Genomic DNA, 20,199 nt, shown 5'->3' with positions numbered 1-20,199 from the left:
TGCAGTTAACAATTTTTATACCAATACCCCTCATCTTGCATGCATTTTCAACATTTGCTATGTAATGTTACCCGGAGGGCTTGGTTTATGCATGTGGTAGGGTAATACTACTTTTTAACCAATGTTTTTAAAGCCAATCAAATTTGACTATTTAACATGAAAGTATAATAAAATTATTTATTATACCTCATTATAATTATTCTATACAATGCACTATCTGATTGGTTCTTGATTATCACGTGACAGGGCCATAAAACTTAATATTTCCCTGTCGTCATGCTTTTCATCATATTCAACCTCTTCGGAAACCTTATGCATTTTCCCGCAATAGTTATCGTTCGTTGAACGAAAACTCCCGAGAGTAGTACATGTACTGTATATACTTGCCTATAAGTCGGTTTTTTGGGAGTTAAATTTTGGTTCAAAACTCCATGTCCGACTTATAGGCGAGTCATAAAAAGGTTAGTATTTTTCTGGACGGCGAAATGTAGTATTTAATAAACATTTCCCACAATTATCGTTGAACAAAGTCTGGATATATCATATCATTTATGTATTCTGAGATTATACATAAAGTACAAGTGTTTACATATTTTAATAACTTTATCTTAAGTGTGCATTATGTATTTTTCTTAATGATTTAAATTTAAATATCGGCGTCATTTCTAAAAATATTAATCGAAACCAGGTTTAAACATTAGAGCATTAATTTGAAAATGTCAACCGATTCTGGCAAAAAGTTGTACCGACTTATAAGCGGGTCAATGGCAAATCCCTCCAAAATAACCTCAAAAAATACAACCGACTTATAGGTGGACCGACTTATAGGCGAGTATATACGGTAGACGTCACAATAGCCTTCTTTACGTCACAAAATTGTTGCTGGACTTCTGTAAAATGTTTCAGTAAAACTACATTAAAAATTGAAAGTGAATTTAAGAGCGGTGCTGAATTTGAAAGTTTATGTTTATTTTTAAAGTTTTTGCTTGTTTCGGTATAATAAACAATTTATTGCATGAATGTTCGGGAAACATGAAGATTTATCCATAAGCCCTCGGGGAATATGATTTTCCTTGGCTGAATAAATCTTCATATTTCCCTCACGAACATGCAATAATTGTATAATATTCCCTATTTGAGCAAGGACACATGAGTAATGTACATGTATATCCAACTGAACTTAGTACTGAAGGAGTGATCAAGTATGAAATAACAGCTCAGGTACAACTGAAGATAACTAGTACTTTACTGATTTTATTACAGTAACAATTTAACAACAAGCAATTACAATATTCACACAGACATTGCTGTATAACATCATTGAGTAACGGACAAAAATAGAGGCCTATTAACACTACTCAAAAAGTAATCCACTCTACCACAAAATAAGTCCAAACTAATGGAATTCTGTGTCAATTTCCTATATTTTCACCTCCTCCAATATCTATAGAATTTGTGAAGAACTTTGAAATGAAATTTTTGCCTAAATTTAGAAGTATTTGTTTATTTTGGAAAAATACAGCAGCATTTCTAGATGGACGGAGCATTAAATTGTTTGATAGATTCAATTGGATAAAGCAAGATTTAATACAATATATGCCAGCAAGGTTTTTTTTCAGTAAAACTTGTTTTATTTTATACCGACATTTAATAAAACTTCTTATAATGCACAACGATTACCTAAAGCAGATAGTATTGAAAATAATAAATGCAGGCAAGCAGCTCTATATACTGTACATTGCTTGAATTTCTGCAAATCTTACCTTTTTTTATAGCACTTTTATGCATGTCATAGTACTTTATTAAAAAAAAATCAGTCCTAGTATGTGAATTAAACTTGATATAAAACTGTAAACACAGACCTTGTTACATGTATATATTGTACTTTTTATGTATTATGTCCTCAGAGATTGAAATTGTTCGAAGAGCACATTTTGGAAGCAAATGGATAAAGTTCACTTAAATTCTATCAAATAAACAAAAAAATCAAAAAGTTCCAGTATTTGCCCTATATTGCTGATCTGCATGCAGAAATGTAAAATAACATTGGACAAGACATTCTGCATACATATCAATCCCTGTAAAATACTGTTACATCTTGCACCACATAGATGAACATGTTCTTTAGCACAGTCAACAGGCAATGGATATGCAGTATGTTTCACAATAACAAATCACTGTCTACAATATCCGGTGAACATTCAAGTCCTTTAAATCTCTCTGGTTAATGGAGGTCTTGAAAGTTGATAGTTGACCCTGTAAACTCTGAATCTTGAATTGACTGGTCTAGACTAGTGGAAGAATTATCAGTTAGATCTGAAATTTCACTTCCCAACACTTGTTCATCTGAATATAAATCTGTAACTGTACTAGGAGGGTCATCCTGAAATAAAAAAAAAATATTCTTCTTGATGCCTCACTCGAAGGGTATTACTATTTTTACTACTTAGCAATGCAAATGCCTTTTTAAATCTGAAAGATTTTATTTTCCAGTTTATATTATGCAAAACCCCTAGAGAAAGTGTCAAAGTTCTCTGATCCAGATAATTTTTATATCAGAGTGTAGATGATAGAGATAATGGTATGGTACACTGACCTGTAACAGCTGTGTCTGTACGTACATGACCCCTGTCTCGGGGTCCCTAAAGGTGATCCCTCGGGAGGAAAGGGAGTCAGCCGGGGGGCTGAAGGTCACATGGTCTGCGGAGGCACTGAAAGATGGCGCCTCCTCGGGAGAAAGGAAAACTGACGAAGCCTGTGCCAGCAAACTCTCTTCAGAATTCTCTACAAGATAAATATTGTACATGTATTAAAAAGGTTGCTACAATTCTCAATTTAAATTTTGATCAAAATAAACTCATTACCATATACATTGTTTACACATCCTCCTAGATTCAGGTTTTAATACCTCAATGTATATCAACTTAGCAATTAAAACTGAAGGGACTAGAAAACTGACACAGTCAGAGAGGGCCCCACTAAGGGCAAAGTCGTTCTCTTACAGTAAAGTTCTACTGTGTAAAATTTGAAAATGTTGCATTGAAAACCGAGTTATTGAACTGCAACAAAAATTTCAAGGATATACATTCAAACATACATACAGACAGTTCTATCAGTGACTTGATCTTATAGTCGAGTACTTCTGTACAAATTTGAAAATATTAAGTTGCTCTTGTAGTAAAATATGTACAAAATTGAAAGACATTTTGTTGAAAACTGTTTGAGTTGGTATGAGTTTTCACGCCACAATAAAAATGTTGATGGACAGACAGGCAGAAAGATGGACAATGTAATTCCTATAGAGCTCCTTCATTTTCATGCAGGGCCCTAAAATAATTGTGGCAGAAATATCTAAACCCCCTAGTGTGAGATGGAAGACATGATTTTCCATCAATAGTTTTTTACGACTCCCCCTTTTTATAAGTAAATGAGAAGGCTTATTTTACCCTGGTCTGTGTAGTCCTGACTCTCTACAGCAGTGGAGGTTTTCTCCTTCAGGAGTTGTCTCCTTTGTCTGGCTCGATAGCTCAGGTTGTGATTACTGAGGTAATCAGTCCGCGCAGATCCACTGTTATTCTCCAATACCACTGGACCAGCCATGCTTTCTGTAGATAGAGGTAATAACGATAGAGATTATAGACTTTTACATGCATATTACATTTGACATAATTCTATTTTTGATTTATATTTTACTCTTAAACACATAAATCCTTTAAACAAAAAAAAAACATAAAAAAGCATGCAAATATCAATATCATTTTTAACCTTTTTTAACTAATTTCAGTAAACAGTTGGAGCTAAGGTAATAAATATGCCCGTCTATTTCTGAAATCTTACGAGTGTGGGGGGCTGTTTGATTGGTTGTTGGCTCCGGTTTCTCTAACCCCGACATCAGCTGATTCAGAACAGCCTGGCTGATCTGTGGAATCTCTCCAGAAGAATCTAAAACAATAAATTTCTTCAATTATTGTGCTGAGCATCACTTTTATTTTATCATAATGTGGAAATTTCATGTAAATGAAAGAAAGTTAAAGTTCAAAGAATAGAAGAAATTAAACGATTCAGATATCAAGATTTCTTTACAACAAAATACTTTAAACATTGACATCTCCCCAAAGTACACCAATAAACTGCCGTGAAAGAAACTACAAAAAATTTTAAGAACTGGTATCTTTATATGCACGTGCATGCATTACAATTAAATGTTGAATTACCTGCGGGATTGGTGATGAATTCTAATGGGTCAATGGTCATTTGCTCTGATGCAGGAATGGTCAGCATAGCCATCGTAGTCTTTGGTTCTGTTGAAATATTACCAATAGTAAGAAACAGAAATTTGAATTTTTTTCAAAAAGTCCTCCAATTTAATTCTTAATTCATCATTTTATGCAATTTTGTATTTGTCAATTCTTTGATATTGACTGAGTACCTGTTGCCTGGACTGACTGTTCTAGGTTTTGGCTTCCTCCTGGATCTACAAATAAGCATCATTAAAAGTTCAACTTTCACTTTTGTTTTCTGATTATGTATATAACAATCTTTTTTTTTCTGTTGTTTATCTTCTTACTGTTGATTTGAACTGTCTGGATGACAGTTTTGGCATCTGTGTTTGAGGTCATCATTCCTATGTCCTGTAACTCTCCCCCCAGCAGTGGCTCCAGGTCCAGTTGAGTGACCTGTCCATTACTGGAAATACTGCTTAAGTGTTTCTGAACCATGTGTTCCCGCAGCTTGGACTTTAAAAAGTACTTCTTCATGCATCCCTCTATAGGGCAGTGATACGCTATCTTCTCCACTTTTTGATTTTCATGCCGATTCATGTGAACCTTCAGGCTTGTTTTGGCAACAAACTTTGCAGTGCATCCTGTTAGAAAATGCATTTTCAATTCTAACAATTTTTTTTTCAAAATCATACAAACTCTAGACAGAATGAAAGTTTCTTAAGAATGTGCTTACCTTCAACAGGACATGAAAATGGTTTCTTCCCACTGTGTGTAATCATGTGACCTTTTAGGTGCTCTGACCTCATGAAAGCTCGGCCGCAGTTTTCCACCGGACATTTCCATTTACGCAGTCCTGTATGTTTGGCTTGATGTCGACGCAATTTACTGGCAGTAGTAAATGCCCATCCACAATTCTATTTCAGAAAAAGAAATTACTTAAATGTACTCTGCACACTGACATACTTCTGAATTTCTTGAGAACCATGACATATTTACATGTATGTTCCCATTTTCAACTTTCACAATATCGCGATGTCTTCCAAGTCTTTCTATTATAAACAGCTATTGTATTGTCCTGAAATTTTATTATTATGGTGATGGACTCATGGTTTTTTTTGCAGCTTTTGATAATAACTCTTACAATACAAGACCAACACATACTGTAAAACTCTTCAAAGCTTTCAGATTACCATCTTCAAAGTTATAACCTTCTGATGTTTTAAAAATTCACTGAGTCATAAAAATTGCTCCTAAGAAATTTAACCATAAAGACATGTATTTTCTAACGGAAAACAAGATCTGTTTGATAAACGCAAATCTTCAATCTCAGGGCATAAAAATTCCAACAACAAATCTGCAAATCATGCTTCAGACTAATGCAATATGAGAAAAAACTTACTTCAAAGTAACAGACAAAAGGTTTTTCTCCTGTATGAGATCTCATATGCTGCTTGAGGCGACAGGCAGTGGAGTACACTTTGGTACAGCCCTCATAATTGCACCGAAAATCCCGGTCCTGTTGATGTGTACGTGGGTGTGACCCCATACAGTGAGGAGAGAAGAAAGTCTTGTCACAGCCATCTACTGGGCACCTAAAAATGAAGCCAATCACAGTTAAAATTACACACTTAAAATGAAAGAAAAAGTGAGCAAGCTCACATACCCCACGCTTCCCCAAAACTCGACAATGCAACACGTAATGAATGGCATAGTGCATTTTAAATACACAGTATAATTCAAAAAAGGGGAATTACTTGCAAAAAATCATCACATCAAAACTTCTTGCATATAAGGACATTCAAATCTTTGTATGTTACAAATTTAACTGGGCTGAAGTTTCTAGTTAAATAATGGAATCAAAATTTCTTGGTAATATACAAATCTATACATTATTCTGAAATACCTACAAAGTTTCAGGAAATTCAGTGCCGGAATTATGCTGACAAACTGTTATTTAAATTCCTCAGTGATTTCGATTTGTTAATGAGTGTAAGTCCATGTCCAACACATGACAGTTTACACATTGAAATAATTGATGGAAACAAAATTATGATGTAGTCATATGAATCTGTTTATATACTGTACTTATGAAATTATTTAAGGCAAAGCACACCAATTTGAAGGGGGGGGGGGGGGGGGGGGGGAGAGAACTATCGAAGATGGTGTGTGTGTGAGTGTGTGTTTGTGTTAAACCATTAATATTTTGATCTCAAAATCAATAGGGGTCTTTTAAGGTCATAAAATATTTCACATAGAATTTCATTATAAAAAGCTGATTCCAGTGGAGTTTCTTATTACCTAGCTGGAAAGTTTCTTCAATAAAAGGCAAAACTCTTAAGGCAAAAATAATGGAATCGGAATTTCCTGGTAACATGCACATCTACACACTGTGTTCTAAATATCTGCAAAGTTTGTCCAAATTCTGTGCAGCGGTTTAAGAGGAGTTGTGCTGACAAACTGTTCATCTCTATATTCAAGATATGGCCAAAAACCTAAGTTGAAAAGTGCCGAAATTCCCAGAAAAAATAATGGAATCAGAATTTCCTGGTAATATGCACATCTACACACTGTGTACTAAATATCTGCAGAGATTGACCAAATTCTGTGCAGCGGTTTAAGAGGAGTTGTGCTGACAAACTGTTCATCTTTATATTGAAGATATGGCCAAAAATCTAACTTGAAAAGTGCCGAAATTCCAAGAAAATATAAAGGAATCGGAATTTCCTGGTAATATGCACATCTATACATTGTGTGCTAAATATCTGCAAAGTTTGACCAAATTCTATGCAGCGGTTTAATAGGAGTTGTGCTGACAAACTGTTCACCTCTATATTCAAGATATGGCCAAAAACCTAAGTTGAAAAGTGCCGAAATTCCCAGAAAAATACGGAATCGGAATTTCCTGGTAACATGCACATCTACACACTGTGTTCTAAATATCTGCAAAGTTTGTCCAAATTCTGTGCAGCGGTTTAAGAGGAGTTGTGCTGACAAACTGTTCATCTCTATATTCAAGATATGGCCAAAAACCTAAGTTGAAAAGTGCCGAAATTCCCAGAAAAAATAATGGAATCAGAATTTCCTGGTAATATGCACATCTACACACTGTGTACTAAATATCTGCAGAGATTGACCAAATTCTGTGCAGCGGTTTAAGAGGAGTTGTGCTGACAAACTGTTCATCTTTATATTGAAGATATGGCCAAAAATCTAACTTGAAAAGTGCCGAAATTCCAAGAAAATATAAAGGAATCGGAATTTCCTGGTAATATGCACATCTATACATTGTGTGCTAAATATCTGCAAAGTTTGACCAAATTCTATGCAGCGGTTTAATAGGAGTTGTGCTGACAAACTGTTCACCTCTATATTCAAGATATGGCCAAAAACCTAAGTTGAAAAGTGCCGAAATTCCCAGAAAAATACGGAATCGGAATTTCCTGGTAATATGCACATCTATACACTGTGTACTAAATATCTGCAAAGTTTGTCCAAATTCTGTGCAGCGGTTTAAGAGGAGTTGCGCTGACAAACTGTTCATCTCTATATTCAAGATATGGCCAAAAATCTAAGTTGAAAAGTGCTGAAATTCCCAGAAAAATAATGGAATCGGAATTTCCTGGTAATATGCACATCTACACATTGTGTCCTAAATATCTGCAAAGTTTGACCAAATTCTGTGCAGCGGTTTAAGAGGAGTTGTGCTGACAAACTGTTCATCTTTCTATTGAAGATATGGCCAAAAATCTAAGTTGAAAAGTGCCGAAATTCCAAGAAAATATAAAGGAATCGGAATTTCCTGGTAATATGCACATCTATACATTGTGTGCTAAATATCTGCAAAGTCTGACCAAATTCTGTGCATTGGTTTATGAGGAGTTGCGCTGACAAACTGTTCATCTCCATATTCAAGATATGGCCAAAAATCTAAGTTGAAAAGTGCCGAAATTCCGAGAAAAAATAAAGGAATCGGAATTTCCTGGTAATATGCACATCTACACATTGTGTCCTAAATATCTGCAAAGTTTGACGAAATTCTGTGCAGCGGTTTATGAGGAGTTGCGCTGACAAAAAAACAGGACTGACGGACTGACTGACTGACTGACTGACTGACACACTGACTGACTGACTGACGGACGGGTCAAAAACATTATACCTCACGCAACTTGTTGCGTGGGGTATAATTACCAGTTTAGAGGCTTAACTTTGCCATTTTGTTTTCCTTTGCAATGCTTTCTAAAAGTCAACCCTATTCAGAAAATTAATACAAACATACATTAACTTTAACATCATATACAGTCAAACCTCATTATCTTGAACTCAATGGGACCAAGAACAAAAAAATCAAGATATCCAAGGATTCAAGATATCGAGGGTAAAATACTTAAGGAATAAGTGGTTGGGACCTCCAAATCACTTTGACATATCCATGGTGTTCGGGATATCGGTTTTCGAGATACCGAAGTTCAACTGTAAAACCTCATGCTTACTTGTATTTCTTTTCAGATCCATTATGTGTTTTCATGTGAAGGTTCAGCTGTCTACGGTTTGGAAATTTCATGTTACACCCTGGTTCTAAACAAGGCTCACATGGCTTCTCATGAGATTTCTTGTGAGATTTCAAGTTATATGATGTAGCAAATCTCTTACCGCAGTCTGGGTAGTCGCACTGAAAAAAAAAATATAAATAAAGCTACATCTTTAAAATTAGAGCTAGATCAGCTATTTGGTGTAATCATTAAGCAGAGTTCTAAACATTTGAAAATTTAACTATGGAAAAAGCTATGCAAAAACAAATGGTGCAAAGTTATGCTTTGGTAGTAACTATAAATCAGTGTCATCAAGACTGACTCTTAAACCTTTAAATATGATCTAAAATGAGAACACAAGACAAACGGCATACCTGGAAGTCTTTCCTTCCTTGATGAGATTCTTCATGTCTTTTAAGTTTGTAACACGTAGTAAATGCCCAATCACAGCCTGGTTTGCTACACTGTAAACAAATATGTAGTATGAACCAATAGTTGTGACACTGTACATGTTCTTAAATTCTCATTTGCTCCTCAGTGCCTTGTACTCCCCCAACACCCCCCCCCCCCTTTTGCACTTTTTTTGTAATTACCTTGAAAGGTCTTTCCCCTGTGTGACTCATCAGATGTATCCTCATTTTTGAAAGCTTCCTGAAAATTTTGTCACATCCTGGATGAGTACAAAGGTACATGTACACCCACTTGTGGGGCCCTCCAGTGGGATTCTTCAAGAACATGGGAGGCTACAAGAACATACATTTCATGTCACATTATCAGAAGAAATAGTTGAGTTTTAATTCAGAAGAGTTTGTTTTTAGTAGGGGTACATCTATAACTAAATTCATGAAACTTAATTTTACCTCTTTAGTCCATTGTGGCCTTGATTATTAGTGATGTATGCTTACTGCTTACCTTTGTAATGGAGTTGTCCACGTTTATCATCGTCTGACCCCCTGCTTCACCAGAATTTGTGGTTAGAATGGTACTTCCTCCTGGGTTAGCTGGCAAAATCAGGAATCCTGCAAAATAAGGGAAATCATAATAAATATGTATTCTGCAATGCAATATCTTCTATGTACTAACACCACTCTACACATACTGCATAGATGGAGAGATCTTTCTAATCAGTAAATATTGCATTCAGGAACCTGGTTATGTAAAGTATGCATTCCAAAAATAGTAGTCAAAACAATTGCAAGTGATAAAAAAATATGAACACAAGGTCTATAAATATAATATTCTTCCTGTATCCTTAATTTGCAATAAATCACTATAAAACTAATCATGATGCTCTTTTATTCACCAGTTTGAATGGGTTGGGCTTTAGAGTTGTCCACATTCTTCGCCATCTGATTGACAGGTACAAGCCTCGTCATGGAATCACTCCCAGGGAGCTGATTGGAGTTGATGTGCAGGAGTTGCTGCCCCTGGCTGGTGTTCACTAGAATTTGAGTGGTATTCTGTACAGGTACAAACTTGATTTCTGGGGCCTGTTTGTCACTATTTCCACCCGTTTTTGGGTTTTGAATGGTGATGAGCTGATTCGGCACAATCTGTAAAGTGCCAGATGTGAGACTTGTTGGTGCGACAGTATGCATGTTCATGGGTTGCTGAACTTGAACCACATTCAGTTTACTATTAGTTACAGTTATTGCACTGTTCGAAGCACCAACTGATTGTGCTAGTTTAGTGACTTGCTGAGTCTTGCTTTTTAATAATGAAACAGATGAAGTAATGTCAGTGGTTGACTTTGAGAAAATGTCCGAGTTGGAACTCTTTGGGCCTACTGAAGCTTCAAACTCTAATCCCCTGTCAGGCATACTTTCAAGTTCCTGGGAAGTCATTAACATGTTATTTTTATCCTCAAATATTGAGACATCCTTTTCCGAAATACTTGTACTGCAACCAGTAGACTGGGATTGAGAAAATATAGAAGCCATACTGGAATTAGACCCAGAGATTCCTCCAGAGCTTGCGGTCGACAACAGGGACCCATTTGTCCCTCCCAGCAGCAAACTTGACGTTTCCAATGGAAGGACTGATCCCTCAGCACATAGTGGCAAATCTGTCGTGTCCGATAGCGATGTACCGAACAATTCAATTCCATCGTTGCCACTTGTTGGAATGTCAAAATCTATAGCCTCTATATTTCTGCATCGCGACTTCAACCATTCTGTATTGTTTTCAACTACAGCCCTTTCGTAACTATCTAAATCTACGTCCGATGGCGATGATAGAAACTGTAAGTTGTCGCCATTTTGTATTCCTTTTTGATGTTCAACAAGTTGGTCTTCCGTGAGAAGCTCGTTTTTAATTGAGAACGCATCTGGTAGGTCTATGTTTACATCCAGACCCGGCACATGTGTACTACATTGGGGGCCGCCATGTTTTACGTTCACTAGACCCCCTTCATTCGACATGTCAAAGCCCCATTCACGTATTTCTTATGGGGTTCGCCATTACAGTTCAGAGCGCAAGGTACCCTGACGTCACCGGATATGGTGTAAAATTCGTAACATCATGTGCAAATTAAAATGGCGGGAAAGTATTCATTTTTTTATGCCACGATATGAGTATGGCCGGGGCATGTATAGTGTTTGTCATGTCCGTCTTCCGTCTTTCCATCTGTCACACTTTTTGAAAGAAACTTCAACATATTTTTATCAAGGTGAAACCTTATAGACTTTCAGGCTATGCTGGATAGGGCAATTCAAAAAATGTTTGACTTTGACCTTGACCTCACTTTTCTTAAATCTGTGCATGTTTAACTCAGTTTCTAAGAAACTATTCAAAATATTTTTATCAAACTTAATTCATATCAGGGACCTATATACTAGTTAGTATAGTTAGTATATAGGTCCCTGATATGAATTAAGTTTGCTATAGTATATAGGTCCCTGTTCATATGTCGATACATATATTGATGAGATCTTTTCAACTAGGCCTATATCAGCATTTTTTTTTTCCTTGGCCTTTCCTCTAGTCTTGACCTCACTTTTCTTATTTGTGTTTAGATCAATTTCAAAGAAACTGTGCAAGATGTTTTTATCAAACTTAATATGTTAATATATACATTTTAGTGAAATCTGTTCACCTGCATCAAATATGTTCGCCTTTGACCTTCCCTGTGACCTTGATCTCACTTTTAAAAAAAAATGTTTAGCTCAGTTTAAAAAAAAACTATTTAGGGTATTTTATGTATGTTTATTCACTGTTACATATATAATTTGGTGAAAATTTCAATTATGTCCAATTTCTTTTACCTCGACCTTTCCTTAACCTTTGACTTTACTTTTTTTTTTCATATTTTTTGTGTATAAAACTCAGTTTTAAAGAAACTATTCAAGATATTTTCATCAAACTTCATTCACTAATACAAATTTTCATGTTGCATTACTATTATGAACCCTGGACGGGGCATTCATGTCCTGTGGATTTATTTCTAGTTTATTTTGTGATGTAATTTATCAAAATGCGGTTGCTGTATCTCAAAATGGATTTTTCAAGAAATTCTGTGTAGGTCACCCTTCGACAGATCTGTGAAGTTCTATACAAGAACAAATATCAGTGAAGAGAAAACCCCCTTCCCCCCCTACGTTTAATTTGCTCCTCGTTTCATTTAAAAGCGCATGAAAAATAAGTCTAGATTTCTTTAAATTGATATATGCTGACTAAACAGCAACTTCCGTTGATATTTCGATTTATTGGGTTGAGAGAAATACAAGAAAATTAAAGAGAAATACAAGAAAATTAAAGAGCACCTTAACAAATAGAATGCAATTAATTTCACTCGCAAAGATTATTTATGCATATATAATTTAAAAATTGGAATAAATTAAAACAGAACAGGAACGAAATAAAAATCCTGAGATGCAACGACAGACTGTTTTGTTTGAAAAGACCTCGAGTGGTCACACTGAAGTAGTAGCAAGTGTGCAGACGAATAGACGTGTCTTGCGGGAAGACCACATATTCATGAAATATGCTTTTGAGTCGCACAGAATCTGGTTTTGTTTCGGATGATTTTCTTTTTATTTTATTTCTTTAATTTTCTGAAACGATGATCTGCCGATTATTATGCTAACAGCTTACGCATTTTTCGGCGGTGGTCCCTGAACTACATTTTCATCAGCGTACACCCCTCTTTTCCGGCCATTTGATCATAGGTTTAAAATTTCAGAACAGTGCAACAGAGGCCTACATGAAGCTATAAATTTCCAAGGAATGTCAGGCGCGTAGCCAGAATTGAAATGATGTGTACGCAGAGAACGGCAGGGGATTGGGTGGGGGGTCTTGACCCCCCCCCCCCAACAGTGTTCAAGGGCTCTGGTCAGGCACGTTATAAAGTTTTTGCCAGCCAGGAAAAAATTACAACTTTAAAAATTTTGACAAGCAAGGACGAAAAAGGAAGATTGTTAAAAAGTCCTATTTCTTGTGTGTGTGTGTGTGTGTGTGTGTGTGTGAGGGTGTGTGTATGTGTGTTTGTTGAGGGGGGAGGAGGTGTCCAACTTTCACAAACCAAATTTTTATTAATAAATTACCATGATTTATCAATGGTACAACAAAGAGTGGGGGTCCACCCTTTCAATGTACATTTCCAATAGTAAAAGGTTAGGTTTTGGGAATAAGTTGTGAATGGGGGGGGGGGGGGGGGGGCTGATACTACGTGCCTGCTGGTGAGGGCCCAGAAGCTCCGGAGTTTTACCAAATATTTCATTCATTTTCAGTTTTTGTTTAGCAAATAAAAGACATAGTAATATTTATTGTTTAAACGAAAATTAATATTCCATGGAAACTTATTGTACATATAATTGAGGCTAAAAATTTAACCGATATATATTAACTGGTATCATATAATTTTCAATGTTAAAAACACGTATACAAAATTTCAACCATGAACAAAAAAATATCGTAAATCACACTAGTAGATCATAGCATTCAACGATGTGGCTGAAATTTAAGCTTTCAAAGATCTTTTTAAAAAATATCAATGTATGATAGAACAATGACAAAATAATGAATGAGTTATTTGGATTTTGCAGTTATTAAATAAAAGATTTCAAATTTTATTATACAGCCATGATAATATAAAATTTAAATCGACACAGTATGACACAGAATAATTTGAAACACGAATATTTGTTGAATGGTACTGAGATTTTTTTTCTCCGATTAATTCTCTCTTTCTTTCTTTCTTTTTTTTCTGAAAATGATGTGTACGCACTTGCGTATTTGCGTATAGGCAGCTACGCGCCTGAATGTCTTTCGAATGAAATGTGAAGTATAAACGAATGAATGTATATATGACATGGCCGTAGGAATGGGGGGAGGGGGTCCCCCCAATCATTTTGGGACTGTTGAAAACATAGCCTACTATATACTTGTGCCCCCTCAATAAAAACGTCTGATGATTTTTTTGTTTGTTTTTTGTTTGTTTGTTTGTTTGTTTTTTGCTTCTCGAGGAATTTTTGGTAGTTGATAGTGCCCCCAACTGAAAATGTATTGCTGCCCCCCCCCCCACCCCCAACTGAAATTGTTTCCTACGGGCCTGTATGAGATTTTAGGTTTTGACAAGCATTTCTCATCTCAAACATGTCAAACTGCTATAGTTAAATTTTAAATTATATGCATTTTATGATGCGATATACTGTATACGAATAAGGAGCAACAACAAATAACACTGCAATATTTGTTTAAAAGTATTTTTTTTTGTATAAAATATATTGTGAAAAAATAAAATGACAACTTGGTTATGGTCACTACTTTAAGTGGGAGAGACAAAGAGGAAGAGTTTATTTATTTATTTATTTATTTATTTATTTATTTATTTATTTACATTTTTCATATTTAAAAAATGATAAAATTCCCGTAAAATATAATTTTATTCTTGTTATAAAATGTATTTCTGGTGTTTTCGTACTGAATCGAAATTTCAATCGGGTTCGAGGTGCATTACTTTCCTCATGGCGGAAAACTCAAGAATAAGATTTTTCAGAGAAGTCGTTGTTCCCTCGAATTCAGGGTCAAAATGGAAAGAATGTCACATCAATACAGGTAATACAATCATTCAGATATTAATTACTTTGGTCAATTGATTTATTTGTTGATATTCTCAAGAGAGTCGGTGTGAATAGTTCCCGGCATTATCTCTTGCCTAGGTTTCATTTTCAGTGTAGAAAAGTACTGTATGATTGATTAGTCAACATGTAGGGTTTTTTGTTTTGGAAAGAACTAATTCAAGGCAGTCCAAATGAAAAGCAAAATATTTTCATCGGAAGACAAACAAACATGGAAAAGCATTAACAATCATGAATGCATTGAAGACGAGTAGCATTGCACAGGCACTTGTTTCTTATACATGGCACCCCTTTTTTTCTTTCCACAAGGTACCTAACTCAATTTCAGACACCCCCACTTCAAACTCGTATTTCATTAATTTGTCGATCATCTTCATTAACCTACTTGAACAAGACATAGTTCACTTCAAGATACTTGTTTCTTTTCTAATGAATTGTTATGCACACGTCCTTCATCAAACCTCTTAGCATTTCTACTGAACACTAGGGGGAGGCAAAGAACGATAACTCTAACTTAGCGGAAGTTGTGACCTGTTGATTTTATTTGCTCGTGAGTTGACAAGAATACACCGTGTCGCGAATTTTAGTTGTAACACTTCCCTTGGTGTATGACATTGTCCGAACAAGGTAAATATAATTTCTGTAGGTTCATAGAAAGCTATTTTTACTAAGATTTAATCAATTATAACTTGAAATGTTAACAAAAAAACAATTTAAACGCATGTGTTATGAATTCGTCAAACAGAAAAAAATTATTTGCAAAGGTATTTCTGCCTGCTTCAAGTTGCATCACTGATAAAAAGTTGCCAAATATAATTAGATGTTTTTATGCAAAATCGCAGTTTGAACAGAGGAAGCAATTTTTGTCACTCATTTTTTAAGTACAGTACAATTCGTTTATTATCATAGTTTATTTGTCAGGCCAAAACTTTATAATAAGCGACTTTTATAATAACCATAGTCGGCTGAAATTCATGTCGGACGGCTGACGATACGACGTTTGTGTAAATTATTGGATGTATTATACATCTTACGTTACATATAATTTCGATTTTTTAGGTTTATTTGAAATACAAGTTAACTGAAATATCATTTCACAATATTTACTTACTGTTTCAACCTTTTATTATAAATAAATTCACTTAAATAAAGCTTAATACGCTTCAAACTCAATCTTCTAGATCCCTTGGCATCCATCTTGTTTATTTTGATCTACTTTCATTTTTAATTTATGGTCAATTCAAATTACCAATGTTTCGTTTCGGGTTTTTTTTGGGGGGGGGGGGGTCACATATTAAATAAATTAACACAGCAACAAAGCATGCATTCAAATTGTTTCTTTTATTCATCCAAAGTAAACATAAAAAAATTACCTATTTACACTTAATGTCGCTGTATAAGTAAAATTAATTGAAACACTGATGAGCATATGCATTCAAAGCCGCTTGGACAGACTGGTGAAAGAGTTAATTTCACTTAATTATTTCTTAATTAATCGGGTAGTTTTGTAAATGTAATTAACTATGAACATTGATCCTGACACCAAGCGTAAGAAAGCTTGGGTTAATATTGACACTAAATTTAGTTTCAACACGTTTGGTAAAACGTATTTATTACGAACGTACAATTCAGGATTAACATAAGAAGAAAATAAGTTATGAAAAAAAAGAGTTTGTGTTATCCTGTCATGTACTTCTTGAAATAAACAGACTCCCTGTCAATCGCTCAGGTAAGTGCACTGAAGTGTGACTAATATCCCCAGTCTTTCACTATCGGCAAATTTCAAAATGAAAATCAAGCCATTGTGTATAGACAAGCGACAGTGCATGAACCACAGGTGTAGATAGGTGTTATCTTTTGTTTTGTTGATTGTCCCAAGAGTGAAAAGGTGTGAAAAAAATATTACGGACGGACATTTTCTATTATAGTAAGCGAAGTGTATAATTTTACCTATGATAATAACAGACAAAATTTATAATGAATTATTAAGAAATGGTTTTGTGTTTCAGATATCTATGATAAAAAAAGAAGTATGATATAAAACCGGTATGATAAAAAACGAATTGTACTTTATATTGAAGCGGTGTTTTGATGTTTGATTACCTCCCTGTTGTTTATAGTTTTGTTCTATATACATAACATATTTTCACGTTAGGTATGTTCTATGCATTTTCATTACTTTAATTAATGGCAACATCTGCTTATGGATAATATCATATATAGTGAATAAGTTTATTTTAAATGCACGACATTTTTTTGATGTTCTATGTTATGCTATACTAGTACATATATGTACAACGAAACTGGTTATAGATAGGAGTTATCCTTCCTAACTGAAAATTCATCTTTGCTGTCAGGTTAGATTATTTCCATTGAGTCACAGATCGCTGTGTGAGGTAGGCTGTACATATAACTTGATTTTATGAAATCCAGAAGGTATTGAAGCAAATTTCATTTAGAATCTACAATTATATGGAGATAGAATAATGAAAAATGACATTTGACCTTATAATCTTTTATTTTAATTTTTAGGAAGAAGTGCTAAACCTCTTTATTGTAAACCACTCATTTATTCCTCAAAAAGGAAATGGGCTAACATAGCGTGCAGAAAGCCTATAGCTTCAGAACTCAGAAGTATAAAAATCATGTTCAGTTTGTGAATTTAATATTTAGAGTAAAGTTCTCATTATTGAAATTTATGAAATTATGATAAACAAAACTTTTCTGAGGAAAATTTTCTCGGCAAAATTTATTCTTTTATTAAAAAAAATAATATGGTATTCGTGGAATTTGAATCCTAGCAATAAAAATCCTGAGTATCATTTTCTTTCGAGACTAGCATGCTAACCACTAGACTAAACAAGTCCTGACGAACAGTGGCATTTAAATCATGTTTGTGATATGACCCTTGACCTAATGGACTTGAAGTATTTCTCGAAAAGATGTGAATGTTATGTCATAAAAGTATATTTTTAAGGTAAAGTGGGTCATTGTTCCATATTTTTGGTAACCAAAAAATGTATATTTTTATGCAAACTTTGAGGATTAACTTTCAAAAAGGTGGAGCGAAGACCCACTCATATTGAAAAATAGTGTTATAGTATGAGAAAATGACTCTTTTTGCCCGCTTTAGTGTGTGTCTAATATTTCACAGGTAAATAATTTCGATCTTTGAGGGATTTTTGCAAATTGTAGAGATTTTACATAAAGTATATTTTAATGTTAGATGAAATATCAAGGAAAATTTTGATACAATTGAAATTTAATTTTTCATTTTCATGTTTGTCACACTATAGGCTTATTGCTCGTCATGTCCACCCATCTCCTTTCTAAGCACATTTTAAGACTTTATAGAAGATACATCAACTTCAGGTTAGGCTTATCATGCTTATAGTGTAGGATAAAACCAGAGACTACTGAGCTTTTCATTCTGAAGTCTCTGGGTTAATGATAATTTAATGATAAAATAAGAGTTTCAATTTGGGGTGTCTGAAATTGAGTTAGGTACCTTGTGGAAAGAAAAAAAGTAGGGGGTGCACTGTATATGACACAAGTGCCTGTGTGCTCTTGGTTCAAATATTAAATTGTTCACTGAAACTGGGGGGGGGGGGGGGGTATTCACAATTCAAACCAATATTTTAGAAATTTCTGCCAGATATAGCCATTGTTTGATGGTTTTGCAGCCAGGACAAGCAGTTTTCCATTGCACAATACTTGGTTACAACTTTGTCTAAAAAGAAAGAAAGAATTGTTGTTTCAAACTAAAAAAGTGTAAATTCAGTCTTATGTTATAGTGGCATCAGTCAGCACCTTGCAGGACATCAAAGTACCAGACAGCAGTGGTGGCTATGCATACACAGAGGGTGGAGTGACAAACAGATTCATTTACTGGTATGTGTATTAAGAAGTGAATAAGTTCAGTAAGACAAAAGGAAGTAGAAATAATGTTAAACAGAAACCAGGGAAAATGTCAACAGATTCTTATTAAAGTGAAAATTTCACATTAACATGAGCTTGACAATTTCATTTGTAAAACAGAGATACATATATAGTATATGTAAATCTATGTAAACAAGGGAAAAATATAAAGTATTTCATTTAAATAATTAGGAGGACAACTAGTAACATTCTAGAGCTGGTGGAAGAAAGTTTGGATTACAACTTGGGGGGTTCACAGATCAGATTTCACTTCCATGACACACAGATTATAGGAGGCATTTCCATTCATGAGTCCCATGGAAATGTTGTAGTGTTGGTCGTTACTGCTATAAGCGTACATCGCCTGGTGTTTCCCCATCCAAGCAGACTCCTCAAAAATGTAAGTAGCAATACAATTAATATTTATGTATAAGTATGAATTCATGCTGATTGAAAATAAATAATCCCATGCAAATGAAAACATATTTTTGTAGTTGTAGAACCGAGTATGACATGTAAATAGGGGGAGATTTGTCAGACAGGAAGGGTTTTATTTGGGGCCCATGATATCTGACATTTGCATTCTCTGTTTTGGAATTTGAAATTCTTGATTTTTTTAATAAATGCCGATATTATTAACTACCAGTACATTCATTTTCTGTTAAAGATTTAGTCTGATTTACTCCCAGGTAATTTCAGGTTATGGAGTCTACATGTATCTTCAAGTATAAAGCAATGATCATAATAAACTTATTGACGACATGTCTAATCTCCCTATTTAGAACATTGGGTATACCCAGAGCAGCCATCCAGTTCCTTCAATATTCAGTTATGCATCAGATCTAGAAGGTCTTTGGAATAAATATTTACTGAACCATGGAGGGAATTTTTCATCCCAAATTCAAGGCGCAGCTTCAGCCCAGAACGGAGAGGGTCAGGCTTTGTTTGTCCTCAGTAGTAATGAGGGGAGTATCCTCCTAATAAAAATGCCTCCCCTTAATGTTCAAGGTAAAGGATAAATACGTGTGAATTGCAGTTTTTTTATTTTCAGATGTAAATCCATATCTTCAGTGTGTTTTAATGTCAGGAAAATTGCTGATAAAGTGTGTCATTGTCATAGATTTTGATAGTACTTTTTTATCAATTGGGTAGTCAAGATTTTTGCCACATGAGAATATACATGTATGTTTCTTTTAATAATATTTTCTGTAATTTTGGATATTGATCAATGGCTTTCTATTTTTTTTTTTTATGTCCCAGGGATTGTCCAGCAGTTTGAGCTCTCTAAGTCCTCCATGATGCAGAAGCTTTGGACAGGATTGGTGCCTGCAGCCATGAGGTTTGTCAAAAGTGTTGTCAGTCTTAAAATTAAAAAAACAACAAATATGTATTTGTCCAGTAAGGCCAGGAGGGGGCTATATTCATAGTTTGTGATATGAGTATGTAGTAAAA

The 20,199-nt window shown here is 34.7% G+C and overlaps 2 protein-coding genes across 2 annotated transcripts in view; one reads left to right on the top strand and one right to left on the bottom strand.

Annotated features, from left to right (window-relative positions):
• Positions 1-1,234: 1,234 nt before the first annotated feature.
• On the bottom strand, positions 1,235-11,235 carry LOC133189533 (zinc finger protein 292-like). The gene is made up of 14 exons (XM_061324890.1): positions 10,056-11,235; positions 9,665-9,771; positions 9,346-9,495; positions 9,127-9,216; positions 8,714-8,892; positions 5,623-5,815; positions 4,957-5,137; positions 4,568-4,864; positions 4,430-4,474; positions 4,215-4,301; positions 3,838-3,942; positions 3,447-3,605; positions 2,597-2,784; positions 1,235-2,383 (listed from the first exon to the last, which is right to left on the bottom strand). Exons 1-14 carry the CDS (start codon positions 11,170-11,172, stop codon positions 2,225-2,227), a joined length of 3,057 nt encoding a protein of 1,018 aa, XP_061180874.1. The 5' UTR covers positions 11,173-11,235; the 3' UTR covers positions 1,235-2,224.
• Positions 11,236-14,708: 3,473 nt separating this feature from the next.
• Positions 14,709-20,199, top strand: part of LOC133189532 (nuclear pore complex protein Nup160-like) — a 24,269-nt gene continuing 18,778 nt past the window's right edge. The window contains exons 1-5 of the mRNA XM_061324889.1: positions 14,709-14,806; positions 18,624-18,720; positions 18,940-19,147; positions 19,530-19,755; positions 20,008-20,086. Of these exons, the coding sequence (XP_061180873.1) occupies positions 14,716-14,806; positions 18,624-18,720; positions 18,940-19,147; positions 19,530-19,755; positions 20,008-20,086 (701 nt within the window). The 5' untranslated portion in view covers positions 14,709-14,715. The remainder of the gene's footprint in view (positions 14,807-18,623; positions 18,721-18,939; positions 19,148-19,529; positions 19,756-20,007; positions 20,087-20,199) is intronic.

The sequence above is a fragment of the Saccostrea echinata genome, unplaced genomic scaffold, assembly GCF_033153115.1.
Source record: "Saccostrea echinata isolate AGI-Se365-2 ecotype Australia unplaced genomic scaffold, CSIRO_AGI_Sech_v1 ptg000019l, whole genome shotgun sequence".
Lineage (NCBI taxonomy): Eukaryota > Metazoa > Mollusca > Bivalvia > Ostreida > Ostreidae > Saccostrea > Saccostrea echinata.
The sequence above is the reverse complement of the archived record's forward strand: the minus strand, read 5'-3'. Positions and strand labels throughout refer to the sequence as shown.

Bases quoted from the DNA above. Each gene is read 5' to 3' on its own strand.
- LOC133189533 (XM_061324890.1), bottom strand. From the start codon at position 11,172: ATGTCGAATGAAGGGGGTCTAGTGAACGTAAAACATGGCGGCCCCCAA. The intron at 9,496-9,664 runs GTAAGCAGTAAG...ATGTTCTTGTAG, and splicing joins TGGACAACTCCATTACAAAG to CCTCCCATGTTCTTGAAGAA. The intron at 5,816-8,713 runs GTAAGCATGAGG...CTTCATTTTTAG, and splicing joins GGATCTGAAAAGAAATACAA to GTGCCCAGTAGATGGCTGTG.